This window comes from Athene noctua, chromosome 25, assembly GCF_965140245.1.
Source record: "Athene noctua chromosome 25, bAthNoc1.hap1.1, whole genome shotgun sequence".
NCBI classification, from domain to species: domain Eukaryota; kingdom Metazoa; phylum Chordata; class Aves; order Strigiformes; family Strigidae; genus Athene; species Athene noctua.
In genome coordinates, this window is record NC_134061.1 from 6,374,707 (window position 1) to 6,392,707 (window position 18,001).

At 68.0% G+C, this 18,001-nt stretch overlaps 1 protein-coding gene across 4 annotated transcripts; it reads right to left on the reverse strand.

Annotated features, from left to right (window-relative positions):
* Positions 1-4,182: 4,182 nt before the first annotated feature.
* On the reverse strand, positions 4,183-15,516 carry ADAM11 (ADAM metallopeptidase domain 11). 4 transcript variants are annotated; one of them, XM_074926724.1, is made up of 27 exons: positions 15,312-15,516; positions 13,912-14,093; positions 12,210-12,286; positions 11,769-11,835; positions 11,245-11,330; positions 11,088-11,154; positions 10,890-10,938; positions 10,720-10,787; positions 10,290-10,364; positions 10,141-10,212; positions 9,508-9,674; positions 9,347-9,431; positions 9,176-9,266; positions 9,015-9,066; positions 8,750-8,849; positions 8,365-8,436; positions 8,177-8,269; positions 7,998-8,078; positions 7,862-7,912; positions 6,998-7,061; positions 6,815-6,914; positions 6,619-6,738; positions 6,374-6,542; positions 6,183-6,297; positions 5,805-5,895; positions 5,299-5,316; positions 4,183-4,985 (listed from the first exon to the last, which is right to left on the reverse strand). In XM_074926724.1, the coding sequence occupies exons 1-27, from the start codon at positions 15,367-15,369 to the stop codon at positions 4,970-4,972; spliced, it is 2,286 nt and encodes a 761-aa protein (XP_074782825.1). In that variant the 5' UTR covers positions 15,370-15,516; the 3' UTR covers positions 4,183-4,969. The 4 variants fall into 4 exon arrangements, with proteins under 4 accessions (XP_074782825.1, XP_074782827.1, XP_074782823.1 ...); XM_074926726.1 differs by lacking the exon at positions 5,805-5,895; XM_074926723.1 differs by lacking the exon at positions 4,183-4,985 and having other exon boundaries at positions 5,165-5,316.
* Positions 15,517-18,001: the final 2,485 nt, after the last annotated feature.

The following is an 18,001-nucleotide window of genomic DNA, read 5'->3' on the forward strand; positions in this document are numbered from 1 at the left end:
TTCCCCCTTGGGCCACGTGGTTAACCTTTAACAAGTGCAGCTCAATTCTGGCAGTGGTGGGCGAGGGGTGATAAGAGCTGAGCATGAGGACTGGTCTCTAACATAAAACTGGCGAGTTAGGAGTAGGAGAAGGAGCTTGAGGCCAGGCAGGGATGCTGCAGCATCCAGCCAGCTCGTGCTCTGCGGTTCAGGGCAGAGGAGCTTGGTGATGCAATGGAGGAAGCTAGAAAGGAGCTGGAGAAGTTTGCGATGGAGAGAAGTGGCAGCCTGGGGCATCGAGCGCTCTGGATGCTGGACCCTGCTGCCTCTTGTAGTTTTTGTGGTCTTGGGGAGTCAGCTAAGAGCATTCCCTTGTGCCAGGCACGTCCAGCCCCACCGCAGTGTCCCTGTGAGCCTCAGCCTCCCCAGCACACGCAGCCCTGTAGATGATGCCTGACCCTGCGGGGCTGCGGGCTGGAGCTGTGATGACTTGTAAGTCATTTTTTTTGCCCTTCTGACCCTGAAGGCCCTGAATAACTCAAGATTCAGAAACAGTCTGTGCATCTGGAATATTTCTGGCTCACTCATCACCCTGGTATCTAGACACCAGCCCAAAATAGCTCCTTGCCGAGATGCAGCTCGGTTGTGGCTGGTAGCAAATCTGCGGCTAAAATCCGTACGGGGTACAAAGATGTCTCCGCTGCGATGGGCTCATGGCGTCGTGGGGAGAAGCAGCCCTGTTTGCTCCCAGCCTTGCCCTGGCAGGGGAGGACACTGCGGCTGTGGAGGCAGTGAGGGTGGGGGGTGCTCCTGGCACAGACCCCCCCTCCAAGCTCAGCAGGCTGCTTGCCCTGCATGCCCCATCATGGCTGGAGGCTTCTCCAGCATCTTCCCCAGCCCTCGCTGCCTCCTGTGAGGCCGTGGCTGCGGGGGACAGAGCGAGCGGGTGACGGTGATTGCTTTAATAATGTGGGCTTGACCCTTCTGAAATCAGGAGAGAGACCTCCCCCGCCGGGGGCTGGGTCTCCCCGAGGGAGGCAGCGCCTCAAGGAGCACCCTGGCAGCACGCTGAGGTGCTCCTGAGCCCCCTCAGCGAGGGGGGCAAGGCCGGCAGCACCTGTCCTCGCCCACCCAGCACCCCAGATCGTGTGTGCGGGCCCCAGTGCTCAGCATCTCCCTGCAGGGTGCTGGATCTGGGTATGTTTCTGTGCCCTGTGCATAGGGGGGACACCAGAGCGGGTCCTTCGGGGGCTCTGCAGAGCGAGGGGCACCTCCAGCCCCACGGGTTGGGGGCTTGGCCCCCTCCAGGGTGGTGGTTGCAGTGTGCGTTGTCCTGCATCCCGCCCCTCGTCCCTGGCTGGCAGAGAGGGGGTTGCCCCAGGGAGGTGACCCCCCTGTTCAGGCAGACGCTGGGCCTCTCCCACTGCTGCCAGGACTGAGGGGGCTGGTGGCATCGCTCGTGTTCCCCATCTGCCACCGATTTTGCCATCAAAGGACCCCGAACAGGGGGGATGTGGTGCAGCCCCCTGCCCAGCCTGTGCCTTTGTCCTCAGGCTCTGTCCTTGCAGCTCGGGGCTGGGGACCGCGGGGTCACATGTAGCCCTGGAGCATCTCAGAGATGTCAGAGCAGCTCCTGTGCAGTCCAGTCCAGGCGTGCACGGGCTGGTCTGGGGGAGCCCTCTCGTGGTGGCTGTGCCGAGCAATCTGGCTGTGCTGACAAGTCCGGCTCTCTTGAGCCCCTCACCCCAAAAAGTCCATTGAATGACTCGAGCGTGGCCAGAGAAGGGCAACGGAGCTGGGGCAGGGTCTGGAGCACAGGTCTGCTGGGGAGCGGCTGGGGGAACTGGGGGGGTTCAGTCTGGAGAAGAGGAGGCTGAGGCGAGACCTCCTGGCCCTCTGCAACTCCCTGCCAGGAGGGGGCAGAGAGGGGGGATGAGTCTCTGGAGCCAAGGCCCCAGCGCCAGGCCCCGAGGGAATGGCCTCAAGCTGCCCAGGGCAGGGTCAGGCTGGCTCTGAGGAAGGATTTCTGTGCAGAAGGGGCTGTTGGGCGTTGGAATGGGCTGCCCAGGGCAGGGGGGAGTCCCCGGGATCCCTGGAGGGGTTGAAGAGTCGGGCTGAGCCAGCGCTGAGGGATCTGGGGGAGTTGGGAAGGGTCAGGGGGAGGGTCATGGTTGGGCTGGAGGAGCTTCAGGGGCTTTTCCAGCCTCAGTGATTCTGTGATTCTGTGGCTGTGCCAACGAGTCCAGTTGTGCCAAACAGTCTGGCTGTGTTGGTCAGTCCAACTGTGCTGAGCCAGCCCCAGCTGAGCATCACCCAGCCTGGCTCCGTGGGAAGAGGCTCCATCCTCCGGGAGCTGGGGGCCTGTCCCCGGGTCCCTGCCTGCCAGGGTTTGCTCCCCCCTGCACATCCAGGCAGGACCCTGCAGGGAGCTGACCCAGCCTGAGGGTGCCCTGGGGAGGGGACAGGGACCTGCCCCTGTGTCCCTGCGGTGTTGAACGGCTCTTGTGTCGGGCACCAGTGCACATACTGGGACAGCGACTGGGTGCATGTGGCGGGACAGGGCTGGGTGGTGTCATCACATGGGGACAGGCGAGGACCGAGAGGGATGGGGAGCACCACGTGTCCTGGCGGTGGGGCAGGGTCCCTGGCCGGGCAATAGCTTGGAGGGAGGGAGCTCGGTGGCACCCGCCAGCTCCATAGAGTGGGAGCCCCGACTCGGTCATGAAGGTCAGGACAGTCCCAGCCCCTGGGGATGGGCCGGGGTGGAGCGTGGGGCACAAGGGGCATGTTGGTGGGCTGGGGTGGAGGGGAGCCGGGATCAGAGCATCCTCATGGATGAAATCTGGGGAGGTTCCTGCCTCCCTGGCACCATACCCCCCACTGCCAGTGCCAGTGAAAAGCAGAACCCGCCTCATTTTCCAAATCTTTATTGTAAATAAATTCTGCGACATTGCAGGAGGCTTCCCGGGGGCCGGAGCCAGGGCCGAGCGAGGAGCACGCGGCATCTCCGGCGATGGCGGCAGCTCCCCAGCGCGTGCAAAGCAGGAGCGCGAGGCGAGGCGCAGGCGTTCGGGGGGGGCAGTGAACCCCTCCGCCACGGCCCGGGGCCCCGTCCCGGCTGCGGAGGGTAGCGCGGAGCGAGGCGGGGCGGGGTGGCGGTGCGGCTGGCGGTGAGTTGGCGGGGCGGGGGTCTGCCGCCGACCCTGTGTGCTTGTCCCCTGCCGCGTGCCAGGACGGGGCTCAGCCTGCTGGGGGGCCTGGGGGGGGTGTGTTTTGTTCTCTTGGCTCTGGAAGCACCGGGTGCACCCCCCATCCCGGCCATGGGCCCTCCCTGGCGCATCCGTGGCGGCACCAGCGGCACCGCTTGACCTTACAGCGTTAAAATCATTAAGAAAAAAACCCCGATATTTATATATATATATATTACTGTCCCCAAACCCAGTGACAGAGGTGGCTTCTCGCTCTGAAACAAGGGGATCCCCTCACTGTGGGGACCACCCCGGCACTGTGGGGACATTGTGGTGACAGAGGTGGGGGGTTGGTCCAGACCCCCCCGTGCCCGCGGTGGCTCCAGGCCCCATCACCCATCACTGATGTGCCATGCGAGGAGCCACCACCGAAGCTAAGCCTGGGGACGTCCAGCCACCCCCTGTGCCACTGTCACCTCCCAACACCCTGGCACAGCCATGCCCTCTCCCCTCTCTGTGGGCACCCAGCCAGGCTGTCACACAACGCTGGGGGCCACTGTGTGCCTCGGCCGTGGCTGGGCGTGGGGACACCCTTGGTCACCCTCTGCCTCCATGAAAAGGGGCGCGGTGGCGGGCAGGACGCTGGGCAAGGGAGGACACAGAGGGGACACCCCTGGACCGCTGTGGGCAGGAGGTGTCATCCCCCACTGTCCCCACACATACACAGACTGTCACGAGGGGTGTCCTGTTCCCCCCCCCGCCCCGATGCTGAGTGCCACCAGTGGTTGAAGGGACCATCGTGGGCCCCTGGTGCTCCGTGGTGCTGTGGGTTGGGTGGCCCCATGGAGCCCCCCCATGCAGGGTGACAAGTGCCACATGGCCATGGGGATGGAGTGACACATGCCACCCACCTGTTATGGGGATGGGGGGCACCCAGTGGGTGCTGTGCACGCACCCGCGGGGGGGACAGGTGCCATCAGCTTGTCATGGGGCTGGGGTGACACCAGCCGGGGGCTCACCCTGTACCCCAGCCCCCCAGGGTGGGCTCTGCTGTCACCTGCCCCTCCACCAGCCCCAGTGCCACCAGTTTGGGGTTCACCTGCCTGAGCTGGGGAAGTGGCAGGGGGGGTGTGTGTGTGTGGGGGGGGGGGGGGGGGGGGGGGGGGGTGTCAGTCCCTGCCCTCGGGGGAAGAGTCTGGCACCCCTGGGTGTCAGTCCCCGGTGCTGGGGATCGCGGGGTCTGAAGGCTGGATGGGCACAGCCATGACGTTTGGGGGTGGGGGAAGGTTTGGGGGGACACAGCCCACATGGGGGAGCTGCTGAGCTGCTTCTTTCTGGGAGGGGAGGCACATCTGGGGGTCCTACGGACCCCATACCAGACCTGGCATCTGGGGTGGGGGGGACACGACTCCAGGCCCTGCACTGGGCGGGGGGTGCTGGCCTGGTACTGGGGTATACTGGCCTCATCGCGGGGTACACTGGCCTGCCACTTGGGGGACCCAGGCCCCAAAGCTGGAAGATGCTGATGGGGGGGGGGAGAGGGGGCGGAATGTAGGGCTGGGGGGGGGTCCCTGCTCGCCCCCACAGGTACATTCATCCCGGTGCTGGGAGTGCCGCCAGCCCCGGGGTGGGGGCCGGGGGGGGCCCGTACATTCGTGGTGGTGCGGTGGGGGTCGGGGGGGGTGGTCCCGGGTGCCCCCCCCGCTCTCCTCCTCGGCCGGACTCTCGGCAGCGGCGCCCCGTTTAATTGCTGTTAATGAGGCGCTGGGGGGGGGTGGTGGGGTGAGGCAGAGCAGCCCCACTCAGGCCCCCCCAGACCTGCAACACAGAAGTGGGGTGTGTTTAGTGTGGGGCTGTGACACCGGGGGGACACATGGGGGGGACACTGAGCTGAAAAGAGCCAGCACCGGTGGGGGGGGCTGCTGCCAGGCCCCCCCCAACCACCGTCTCTTTTCAGTTGTGGGGGGCACAGAGATGGAGACAGCACGGCCGGACACACAGCGACACGGACAGACGGGCCCGGGGGGCTCCCACGCCGTCAGGCTGCCGGACGGTGACGGTGACAGTGACGGTGACGAGGAGGAGATGATGGGGGGGGGACGGTTACACTCCCTGCTGCGCCGGGTCGTACCTTCCTCGGCGGATGTTCCTTGGGGGGGCGGCGGGGGGAGAGGAGAACAGTGTTAGTGCCACCCCCGTGTCCCCCCCGCTGTGTCATCCCCCCCCCTCAGTGTCCCACAGGCGGCAGATGTGTCCCAGTGCCAGGCCGGAGCACGCACACGGGGGCCACCGACACAGCCCCCACCCCGGCCCCCCCATGCTTGGGGACAGACACAGCCAGGACTGAGCAGGGGTCCGGGTGACAGTGAACCCACATGCAGGCAGCGCAGGCAGGGCCGGGGGGTCAGGCAGGGGCTGGGGCAAGGGACCAGGCAGGGACAAGGGGACCAGGCAGGGACAAGGGGACCAGGGGCCACACCGCAGGTGATGCCCAGCTCGGGGGGGCTGGCACTGCCCCCACCCAGGGGTGCCCGGGAGGGCAGGGGCCTGGCCCTGGTGTGGTGACAGTGCGGGGGGGGGACGTGGCCGGTGACGTGCTGGCAGCGGAAGGGGACGAGCCATGCGGCGGCCGCTTACTTAAATCCCCAGCCTGTCCCCCCTAGGACGATGGCGGCCACCAGCACGGCCCCCGCGATGGAGCCGATAATGATATTGGTGCCACTGGGACCTGTGACAGAGGGGACAGGGAGGAGGGGACAGGGACATATGTCAGTGGGGGGGACACATGGGGACACAGCCCCAGGGCAGCCCCAGCACTGTGGGGACATGGGGGGGGGACACGACCCAGCTGTGCCCAGTGCAGCCAGGGCACTGGGGAGGGGGGGGAAGGTGACACTGGGCCCCCGGGGGAGGGAGGCTGGGGACAGAGTGGGACGCCCCAGCCTGTGGGGAGGGGGAACAGCAGGGACACAGGGAGCCCATCCTGTCCCCTCCCCTGTCCCGGGGCGCACGGACCCTTGTATCGCTCCGTCTCCCCCGTCGGCTTTGGCTCGGGGATGGGGTCGTAGACGCTGCAGTCCTTCCCCGTCCACTCGGCCCGGCAGATGCACTTGCCCTCGTTGCTGCAAACCTGCGAGGGGATGGCGTCACCCCCTCGCTGCCGTGACCCCCCCGCGGGTCCCCTTTGTCCCCACCGTGTCCCTCACCCCGTGGTCGAAGCAGATCTTCCCGTCCCAGCTGCCGGGGCAGGAGCTGAAGTTAAAGGCCGTGGCTGGAAGGCATTTGCGGTCGAGGCACAGCATGCCGGGCCCGCAGGGCGTCCCGTCCTCCACGTAGCTCAGGTCCGAGCCGTCCACCAGCTGCACGTGGCCTCCCCTGCGCCAGGACGGTGACAGCGGGTGACACCGGGACCCCCCCACGCCCGCGGCCGTCCCGTGGCGCTGGCACCCACCTGCAGTCCACGTAGCGGTTTTGGTGGAAGAAGGTGGTGGCGGCGATCTCGCCGCTGAGCTCACCCAGGCGGGGCGCGCCCGAGATGTTGGCGCAGAGGAGGAAGCCGCAGAGGACGTCCCTGCAAGGCACCGGTGGCATCACCGGCACGGGCGGGGGGCACCCAGGGGGGGACATGGGGCACAGGGCTCACTCACTGCTTGTTGCACTGCAGCCAGCCCAGGCCCTCGCGCCCACAGTTGCCCCTCTCGGTCCCCTCCACATTGAGCTTCTCGTAGCAGAAGCGCTCGGCTGAGCCTGGGAGCAAACGGGTGTCACTCACTTGTGTCCCCCCACCCCGTCCCCACCCCTGACAAAGCCACCCTGGCGCTGGCACTTACCGCGGCCCCACAGCGCGTTGCACTGCCGGTCTCTGGTTTTGCAGCGCCCGCCGTAGCATCGTCCCTGGGGAGCAGGGAGAGGGGTCACGAGGATGGGGAGGCGCTTGCACGCGCATGTGCATGGACACAGAGCTGGTACCAGGACAATGTCCCCCCCCCGCATGCCCCAGGGCCACCATCCCGGCTGCAGAGGCAGGTTGAGGGGGACAGAGCAGCCACATGCACACCCCACACCCCCCCCAGGACAACGTTTGGGGCACGGAGCCCCACGCATGTGTGTGTGGAAGGTTTGCATGGCCCATCGCTGCGGGTGCGTGAGTGCAAGGAAGGAGCACACAGATGGGAAAAATTACAGGGTACAGTGGTCACGGCCACGCGCACAGGGAAGGTGCATGGCCCACGGCCCGTGGCCCTGCTTTGCCCAGGGAAAGGCTGCGTGGCTCAGGGCTGATGGGCCGGTGCTCAGGAGGGCTCACACACCCTGGGGACCCCGGCTACACCCCGAACCCCACCCCCATGCACACGTGTGTGGCTCGGCCGTGGCTGCATCTGTGAGCACAGCCCAGCTCCAGGCTGCTGGAGCCCCCGCGGACATGCTGAGGCCAAGGGATGTGCCGACCCCAGGGGGATGTGCCTGAGCTCGCAGGACATGCCCAAGCTCCACGGTGACGTGCCTGAGCCCACGGGGGCATGCTTGAACCCCTTCGGATGTTCCCAAGCCCATGGGGACGTGCTGGAGCCCCGCAGGACATGCCGGAGCCCACAGGGACATCCCTGAGCCCCGAGGGACGTGTCCAAGCCCCACGGGAGCTGCCTGGGCCCAGAGGGCCGTGGCCATGTCCCACCACGCCGGGCTGGACTCACCTGCTCGTTTTCGCAGAAGTAGCCGTCCAGCTTGTGGAGGTTGGGGGGACACTGGGGGGGTGACAGGGAGAAGAGGATAAGTGATGCCACGTGGCCCTGCGGTGTGTGTCCCCACGTCCCCCCTGGCCTGGCTCACCTGGCTGGAGTCCCCGGTGCAGCTCTCGGGGATGTCGCACTCGTTCACGGCCTCCCGGCAGGACACGCCACGCGGCTCGTACTGCACCGGGGGGGTGAAGCCGCCGCCATGTCAGGCGCCGGTGGTCCAGGGACCCCGACAGCCCGCAGGACCCCGGATCCGGCCCCCCCGCCTCGCACCTTGCAGCCTTTGCAGCACAGCCCGTCGCTGCACATGGCGTCGTGGGTCAGGGTGCACTTCTTGCAGCAGTTGCCGCCGCTCCTCGCACACTCCTGCCGGGACAGCGGCCCCCACCGCGCCTCAGCCAACCCGGCAAGGCTGGTGGCCCCAGCTTGGCCACAGCCAGTGGTCCCCGGTCCCCGCTCACCGCCAGCGAGCCGCAGTCGCACTCCTCGCCTGCCTCCACGAAGCCGTTGCCGCACTCCGGAGGGTCCAGGAGCTACCGGGACCAAGGAGAGGGGGAGCAAGAGATGCTGGGGGGGGCCCAAGCTGGGTGCTGCTGTGAGCCCCCCAAAAAGGGCATCATGTCCCCAGGGGATGGTGGGACCCCCAAACCAACTGCCACCAAGCACAAGGTCCGGCTCTGTCCCCCACGGGGGACACCGGGTTCAACGCCGGCGCCGTTACCTTGGACATGGCAGGGGCTGGGGGAGACTTGTGAGTCCCAAGGGACCCTCAGAGCCACCCCTGGGGCATCGCTCTCCCCCCCCCACCAGTGGCCATCCAGGATCGGGGGCCGGGGGGGCCGTTACCTTCAGGGGTTTGTTGAAGAGGCAGCTGCCGCCGCCGTCCTGCAGGAACTGGTTGTACTCGTCGATGCTGCAGCGGGAGAACTTCCGCGGGAGGTAGTACCTGCGGGGTGGGGGCTGCCGTCAGCCCCCCGTGCCACCCGAGTGGCATCGCCGGGCACAGCTGGTCACCCAAAATGGGGCAGGACCCTCGGCGATGGCCCCGCCGTGGGCGGTGACATGAGGCATGCAGGGGACGGTGGCAGTGCCACCCTGAGCGGGCACCCACCCCGTGTCCTCCATGATACAGCCCAGCCACGAGTCCGGACACCGGCAGTCCCCTGGGAGGAGGAGAGGTGGGCTGGGGGTGCTCTGGACGTCCCGATGCCACCGTAGTGGCACCACAATGTCCCCCGTGTCCCCGCCCCGCTCCGGGGGGGCGGTGGGTACCTGCGGCCGTGCGGTGCTTGTTCCACATCATGCCCACGTTCTGCCCCAGTGTCTGCGCCAGCGTCACCGCCATGGCCGCCACGTTGCCGTACTGCGCAGGGGGGACGGGGAGGTCACCGCAGGGACCCCCCCAGGCCCAGCCCGCTCTCGTGGGGGTCTCGCTGCACCCACCTCGTTGACACCCCCGGCGCGGGCAGGCGAACAGATGCCCCCCACGAAGGCGGTGCCGCTGCGGCTGCTCTGAAACGTCCGACCCCTGCGAGGAAGAGGACGGTGGGAACGGGGGACGGCGGCTCCCGGCCCCGGGGAGGGGACGCAGCCACGGTGCTCACGAGAAGAGGTGGACTGTGTCGCTGTGCTCTGCCAGCCCCTCGCGCCGGTACTTCACGAACTCGTTCAGGGTCTCCAGGGAGTCTTCCCCCATCCGGATCCGGTCCTCCGCCGCCCACGTCTCCATGGCCACCAGCACGATGCGGGTGTTGAGCTGCTCCTTGTAGATCTGTGGGGAGACAGCGAGGGGACAGTGCCGGCGATGAGACCCCTCCCCAGGACAAACCCACCAGCTGCTGGGGACAACTCCCCCAGAGACAAACCCATCAGGTGCCAGTGAACAACCCCCTGGGGACAATCCTACCCCGGGACAACCCTCCCAGGGACAAACACACCAGCCACGACGGACAAAACCCCCTGAGGACAAACTCCCTGGGGACAAATCCCCCAGGAGCTGGGCTCCCCAGGGACAAACCACTAGTGGGACAAACCCACCAGGTGTTGGGGAAAAAAGCCCCAGTGAGACAAACCCCCCCAGGAGACAAACCCACCAGGGACTGGGGACATCCCCCTCACTCCAGGGATAAGCCCACTGGGGACAAACCCCCTGGGAATGAACCCGCCAGAGACAAACCCACCAGGTGCCAGGGACATCCCGCCCAGGGACCCCCCCCCAGGGACAAACCCCCTCTCACCATGTCAGCCAGGTTGACCACAGACTTGGCGAAGTTGCTGGTGAGAACCACGGACTTGCGGAGCTGCAGGAACTGGGAGGGCACCAAGAGCCAGGTTGGGCTGGGGGCGCCACCCTGACCCCCCCATCCCCGGGACCCCCTGTACGTACCAGCTGATGGTCGTTCACCACCGCCAGCTCGATGTACTTGGTCTCGCTGTGGACCGTGTGCTGGGCTCGGCGTACCTGCCGGTGGGAGCCCACGGCTGAGCCGCCTCCGGCAGGATCCACTTGCCAAGACCCAGCGAAGGGGCTTTTCGAGCCCTTTTGGGCTGCTCATGGGGGATATTTGGGCTGCGTGGAGGGGTGGGTTTGGGGCAGGTCCCCGCAGGTACTGCCAGAGAGTCCCCAGAGCATCCCCGAGCCTGTGCAGGAGCAGCAGCCTGCAAACACAACCCCAGCACCCACAAACCAGCCCGGCTGCACCCGTGGCAGAGCCGTGCTGTGGGCCCCCCCCAGCGAGGCTGAGCTGGCAGCTGGACACCAACCAGGGTCAAGTGCCCTTGTCCCCTGCCCCACGTCCCCCACTGTCCCTGCTAACCTGCCGCCGCCGCCGCAGCTTTGGTAACCCGCCCGTGACGCGCTGGTTCAGTGCAGGGAAGAGGCAGCCTGGAGGGAAGGGACAGAGCTGGTGGGGCACAGGACACGAGGCCACCAAGGCCACTGTCACGGGTCCTTGGGGACGAGCACCGGCTCTGCGTGAAGGCTCACCCAGTCGGGCGCAGCTGGGGACGCGCTGGATGACGTGTGGTCGAAGGCCCTGCCATGGGGAGAGGAGTGTCATGGCTACACATGGACGTGACAGCACATCCCCGTGTCCCCAAGGCTGTCCCGAGCTGCAGCCAGACTGTAATGCTGCAGTGGGGAAGCTGAGGCAGGCACGGGGCGGGTCCCGGTGCCACCACTCACCTGCCTGTGCTCGGCGCCCGCCTGGGGCTCGATCAGGTAGGTGGCTCGGCCGTCTGAGAAGACCCCACTGCAAGGAGAGGTGGAGGTGACAGGGTGCAGAGGGGTGCAGCCCCCCCGATCCCCCCTTTCTGCCTGCCCAGCAGCATGGGGTACTCACCGCAGGCCCTGGCAGCTGGAGAGTGCCACGAAGGAGCGGGGCTGCCCCCGGATCCGGCCCTGGTAGTAGCAGTGCTCCCCCGCGCCCTGCCGGAGCAGGGAAAGGCGTCTGAGCTGGGCAGACCCTTCCCCTGCCCCTGGGTCCCATCCTGCCCGCTGCTGTGCAGGCAGCTGCCCCCCTCGCTGCATCCCCAGGAGCCCCTGGGCTGGTGGCTCTGGGGTTCACTGCCTGTCACCCTTGGGGGGCACCCGGCGCTTGTGGCACCGGGTGGGCACCCACTGCCCGGACGAGGCTGGCAGCCTGTGCCAAAGCACCCTGGGGATCACCCAGTACCCACCAGCACCCACCGGGGCAGCACCCTGCTGCATGGGCTGGGCACCCCAGGGACCGGGGGGCAGCCCAGCACCACCCAGATGGACACACTGAGCTGGGGGTGGCCACTGCTGGACGTCTGCTGGATTCATAAATGTGCCACCACGACCCCAGAGCTGGCACGGCACGGCACGGCACGGCACACAGCTTACCGTGCTGTGGCTGCTGTTGCTGCCCGTGCCGACGTGCCGTTCCACGTAGTGGGATGCGAGGAGGTGGCTGCCGAGAGCAGGCAGGGGGTGAGAGGCCGTGGCAGCAGGGAGGAAGAGGAAGAAGAGGAGGAGGAGAAGGGAGATGGCAGCAGCCGTGGCCCTGCCGGCAGCACCCTCGTCGTACACCCACCCACACCCGTGCACGTGGCATCACCCCAGCATGGGACCCCCCTGCTTCTGGAGGGTGCTGGCACCCCATGGGCCCCTCTCCCCCATCCACCCCCCCGCTCAGTCCCAGTATTGGAGCTGGGACAGCCCCGCACAACCCATCCCCTGTCCCCACAGACCCCCGGCTTCTCCACCCCCTCCCTCCTGCTGGGGGGCAGCAGCAGCCCCACGGCAGGTGCCCCCCGCCCCGTCAGGACCCCTGGGCCTGCTCACTGGTTCAGCCGGAGGTCGAGGGTGAAGGCCGAGCCGAAGGCGCGCACCACGAAGCTCACCCGCGCCAGGTGCAGCCCCTGCAAGAGAGCTGGAGTCGTCAGCCCTCCCGCAAAGGCCCCCCCCAAGAAAATTAAAAATTAATTAACAGAAAAAAACCCAACCCAGATGTGCAGCCTCTGAAGGTGCACTTTTATTTTTAACCCCAAAAAATTAAATGTGAAGGAAAACACTGTTTTTTGGTCCCCAAACCATCACTCCTGCAGTGCCAGGAGGGCACCGGCACCCCAGGAGCCATACAGGGGTGGGGGTGGCAGAGCATCCCCCCGCCCCGCGGCAGTGCCGAGCCGGCGCTTCACCCGCCCTGCGGCGCTCAGCGCTCCTGACCTAATTCTGCCGGCAGCAGCAGGAGCTGCGCTGCGGCGCCCGCCTGAGACCCGGCAAACTCGTCGCATGGGTGAGGGTCCACCACCACCTCGGCAGTCCTGGGGCTTCGCACCGGGGGAATCGGCAACCAGGAAAAGCCAAACTTTTCCTGGGGTGCCTGGTCCCTCGCTGAGGCCCCGGGCGCAGCGCAGGACGGTGACGTGGGGACAAGGACCCATTTGCCACCGCGCAGCTCCCCGGGGGGACACGGCCCAGGCCAAGACGGCGTCCGCGGGGTCGGGCAGCGCGGCCGGGGGAGGCTGGCGGGGGCTCTGCCGGTGCCGCTGCCAGGACCCAGCCCCAGACTCCCCGGGGTCTGCAGCTGCTCCATCCCCCCGCGACGCCCTGGCTGAACGCCTCCCTGAAATCCCGGCAGCGCCAGCTGCGGCCCAGCCACCCCCCAGCGCTTCCCGGCGTCGGCGGTTTTACTTAACACCGGGTTTAAATCACCTCTGCGGCGACTGCAGCTCGTTATTTCACCTTTCATCCGGTGAGGATGGGGGATCGATGCGCGCCGGCCTCTGCAGCCGCCGCCGCCTCTTTGAAAGCACCAACCCCCGCCCCGCGCCGGGGGACGCGTGTGCCGGCGCCCCGGGATGCCGGTAACGGCGGCCGCCGGCCCGGGGTGAAAGTCGCCGGCTGGTGCGGGTGCACCGAGCCCGGAGCGGGGAAACGGCGGCGGGTCGGGGGTCGGCACCGGGTGGGATGCGGGGGCTGCTCCCACGTGGCCTGGATCCGTCCTCCCTGGCGCCGGAGCCATGAGCCCGTTCGTTCTGCAGGAGCCCTGCCTGCCTCTGCCTGCCTGCCTCTGCCTGCCCCTGCCTGCCCGCCTGCCTGCCTCTGCCTGCCCGCCTGCCTGCCTCTGCCTCTGCCTCTGCCCGCCTGCCTCTGCCTGCCCCTGCCTGCCCGCCTGCCTCTGCCTCTGCCTCTGCCTCTGCCTCTGCCTCTGCCTCTGCCTCTGCCTCTGCCCCTGCCTGCCCCTGCCTGCCTGCCTCTGCCTCTGCCTGCCCGCTCCCGTTTCTTCTCTCCCAACGCCCTCGCGCGCCGCCGGTGCTCAGATTTAACGGGATTTCACGGCGCACATCGGTGCCCCGCGGGGGGGGCGGCAGTGGTTTGGTCCCTGGGGGGACGGTGGCCCCGGTGTGGGGTGCCGGTGGCCCCGCACGTGGGGGGGGTGCAGCCAGGGCAGCAATGGCAGCTGCCTGGGGACCTGCCGCCCACCGGGGGACCCCAGAAATAGAGAGGATGGCGGGGGGGGGGGCGGCGGCGGTTCACTTACGGGGCCTCCTCCTCCTCCAGGCTCATTCCTGACCCTGGTGTCCAGCTGATGCTTCTGCACTTCTCCTCCGGAGCTCTGCCCCACCAACCTGCTGGGGTGGGTGATTTGGGCAACGACCCTCCCGTCCTGCCATCCGGGCCGGGGCAGCCTCCGCGGCAGCGAGCCGGCCTGCGCGGCGGGACCTGCGGGCGAGGGGAGCCAGTCGCGGCGGCCCAGGGAGGGCGGGGGGCACCGGGGCTGGGGACATGTGGCACTGCATCCCGAAGGGGACACCTGTGTTCTAGGTGGGAGGCCCAGGGCATGCGGCGGGTGAGTACGGGGACATGTCCCAGGGTGGGGGATGTGGGGGGGTCACCCAGGTGCGGTGGTGTGTCCAGGAGGGGACACCCAGGAAGCACAGGCTGGGGAGTGTCCGGGCACATGGAGGGACGGTGTGGGGACACATTTGGGAAAGGAAAGCTCAAAGGCCTCAGGTGCAGTGGCACATCCTGGAGGGGACACCCAGGGAACACCCAGGGGACAGGGGTGGCTGGTAAAGCGGTGCAATCCCGGAGTGGGGCACCCAGGGGATGGGGGGGGGACCCAGCAATGCCACTGCACCTGCAGGAAGGGGGGGCCTGGGCACAGCAGCACAACCTGGAAGGGACGTCCAGGGGACAGGGAGGGCTGGGATGGGGACACCTCCTGGGGGTATGTCCAGGGGACATGGGGGGCCGGTATGGGGACACATCCTCGTGGGAGGTGGAGGGCTGGGATGGGGACACCTCCTGGTGGGGACACCCAGGGGACATGGGGGCTGGTAGGGGGACATCTCCTGAGGGGACATGGAGGGCCTCTGTGGGGACATCCCCCAGAGGGAACACCCAGGGGACAGGACGGCTGGTGTGGAGACACCTGCAGAGGGGACACCCAGGGGACACCAGAGGGCCGCTATGGGGACACCTCCCAAGGGGACATGGAGGGCCGCTACGGGGACATCTCCTGGGGGGACACCCAGGAGACAGGGGAGCCGCTATGGGGACACATCCCAGAGGGGACGTAAGGGGCTGCTGTGGGGACACCCCCCGGAGGGGACACCCAGGGGACACAGGGGGGCCGCTGCGGGGCCGCCTCCCGAAAGGACACGGAGAGCTGGTGTGGGGACCCCTCCCGCGGGGACACCCGGGGGTGCGGGGACACCCGGGGGTGCGGGGCCGGGCCCCCCCCACCGCGGGGCGGCAGGTGCGGGGATGGAGAGTCGGGGTGGAGGGGGGGGGGGCTCGGGCCTGGCCCCTCCCGGGGCGCTGCGGGGCGGCGCTGCGGAAAAATGTGTCGATGCAGCGAAAAAGCCGCAGCGGCGGCGGGGCCGGAGCGGGGCCGGAGCGGGGCGATGCCGGGAGCGGGGCCGGAGCGGGACCTACCTGCCCGCGGGGTGAGCGAGAGCAGCGCGGCGAGCAGGCAGCCCCGCAGCGGGCTCATGGCTCCCTCATAATCCGAGCGCGGCCGCGCCGGGCCCGCGGAGCCGGGGACCGCCGGGGACCGCCGGGGACCGTCCTGCCCGTCCCTCCGCCCCGGGCCGGGCAGGAAGCGGCCGCCGGGCCGGGAGCGCCGCCCCCGCCCCCTGCACGCGCGCACGGCACCGGGCCCGCCGCCACCGGCACCGGCGCCGGCAGCGGCACCGGCAGCGCCCGCCCCGGGGCCGCCCCGCCCCGCCCCGGCCCCGCCGCGCCCCCCCGCTCCCGTGTCCCCCCCCGCCCCCTCTCGCCCCGGCTGCCGCAGCGCCGCTGGCACCCCCGCGGCATTGCAGCACCGGCGGCCCCGGCCGGCATCACCCCCACCCCGGCCGGTACCGGAGCCGCCCCCCCCCCCCGCCCAGTCCAGCCCCCGAGCTGGGATGGGGATGGACCAGCCAGTACCAGAGCCCCCCAGTCCGTACGGGAGCACCGGGACCGGACCTAGCCAGTGCTGGGCCCCCCTCAAACAGTACCGCCCCCCCCGGCCAGCACAGGACCCCCCACACCAGTACTGGGCCCCCAGCCTGTACCAAGCCCCCCTCCACTGGTAGCAGATCCCCAGCTGGGACTGAGTCCCCAGTCCCAGCGCCCGTGGCCATTCCAGTGTGCCCAGCCAGTGCCGGAGCTCCCAACTGGTACCCGGCCATTAGCAGAGCCCCTCCGCTGGGCCCACGGCCCCCCAGCCAGCACTGAGCCCCCCCCAGCTGGGCCTTGGTCCCTGCCTGGTCCCGGGTCCCCGGTCGGTGCTGATGTCGGCGGGATGCTGGAAGGGGGGTGCCAGCACCCACGGCACTCGAGGAAGTGGGTCAACCCCGGGCCGTCACCAGTGGGTGGGTGCTGTCACCCGCCGCCACACGGAACCCTCAGGAAGTGCCAGAAACGAGCCCCCCCCCCCATCCCTTGGGTTGCCCCAGTTTCAGGGGATGCTGCAAGGCCACATTCCCCACCTGGGGATAACAGAACAATCTGGGGGGGTGGAAAGCCCCAGTAAGCTCCTGCTGATTGCAGCTGTGGGATGGAGGCAGGGGGACAGCATTGTGATGCTCAGCCCCACGGGGGACAGAGGGACTGTTCTGGGTGGCACAAGGGGGCTCCGAGCCCCGGGGTGATGGAGCGCAGGGGGGACTCATCCCTCCACTGCAGAGACGGGGCCGGAGGTGGGACAGAGACCTCCCGGAGACCATCACCCCCACCCGGGGCCGCACCCAGGTGGGTGCTGGGTGTCCCCACAGGTGGTGACAGGCAGCCCCTGCCCCGACAAGGCCCAGCCACCACGGTGCTCCAGAGCAGGGGGGGGCGATTCAGTCACTTCGGTGTCCCCCAGCTCATCCCAGAGGCCGGCTGCCCTGGGAGGGCGCTGGAAGTCCCACAAAAGACCAAGCCGGGGGGCCTGAACCCCCAGTTCCCAATCTCACCCTCCCCCAGGACAACTCATCTCACATTTTAAGTCTTTTGACCCATTTTGCATCACCACTCCTGCTAAACCCCTGCTGTGCCACCTCAGGTCAGGGCAGCCAACACCCGGGGGGCCTCCCCGCATCTCCCAGAGGCATCGTCGCACCCCACCTCCTCCTCCCAGCACTCCCACAGCCGTGATGAACCCAGGAAAAGGATTCCCTGCTCATGCCAGCACCCAGCCCCTCCCCACGGGACATCAGGGAGTCACACCAGTGTGTGTGCCCCCTCCCTGTGGATCTCTCTCTTCTCCAAACACCTTCCTCCGGCCCCCCTGCACCCGGTCCCTTCTCCCCCCCAGGACTCACATGCATGCTGGTGACAAAAGCCTTTGGGTACCCGGTGGCAGCAATGCAGCTCAAAGCCACCCGCAGAAGCACTGGGCTAACCTTCCCGGGAAGTTTGTCGAGTATTTTAAGCGGTGAGTCACGGTAGGGCAACAGGCCCCCTCCCCGCCCGTGCCAAAACCCACTTTGACACCCCCATTAACAGCAGCCACTTTGGTTTTCATCACTTTTGTGCAAAAGGCGTGGGGGGGCAGAAGCATTTGGAGGTGGCAGGGAAGTCAGGGCAGGGCAGAGACATAGCCGGGGTCGGGGAGCAGGGAGGGGGACAAGCCCCAGCCCCATTTCTTTCCCCTCCCCAAACTCTGGTGCTCACCTCGTTACCATCGACACTTTGCAGAGCCTTAATGAACCGAAACCTGCAGCAGCTCGGGGACGGAGGGGGCAGGTTCATCTCGGCCTGGTTTTAGCAGAGGAGCTGCTGTAGGGTCACGCTCAGGTTGGGGGGCTCAGGTCACCCCCGCAGCACCCCCCACCCCGTGCGCACGGGGGCCGGCGCACGTGCAGGGAAGAGTCTCCCACGCTGGTTTTGTCAGGCAGCTGCACGGGGAACAGGCTCCGGGTAACACTGATCGTCTCCTTGGCCACGCTGCGGCGGCTCCCAGCTGCCAAGCGGCACTTCCAGGGCTGACCTTGCCCGGAGCAGCCCACACCTCCCTCCCGTGAAGCCCAGCATGGGGCAGGCAGGGCTTCGAAGCTGTGACCTGCAACCCTCAGGCCTTCATCTTCCTCCACACAATAATTAGCCACAGACGCAGCAATGAGGCGAGGAACCTGCGGCACCAAGCACAGCGGAGC

Coding starts and splice junctions, on each gene's coding strand:
- ADAM11 (XM_074926722.1), bottom strand. CDS start 15,369: ATGAGCCCGCTGCGGGGCTGCCTGCTCGCCGCGCTGCTCTCGCTCACC. Junction 9,675..10,140: donor TGGTCAACCTGGCTGACATG/GTGAGAGGGGGT, acceptor GTCTCCCCACAG/ATCTACAAGGAGCAGCTCAA. Junction 8,079..8,176: donor TGTGCTGCAAAGGCTGCAAG/GTGCGAGGCGGG, acceptor CCCCCGGTGCAG/TACGAGCCGCGTGGCGTGTC.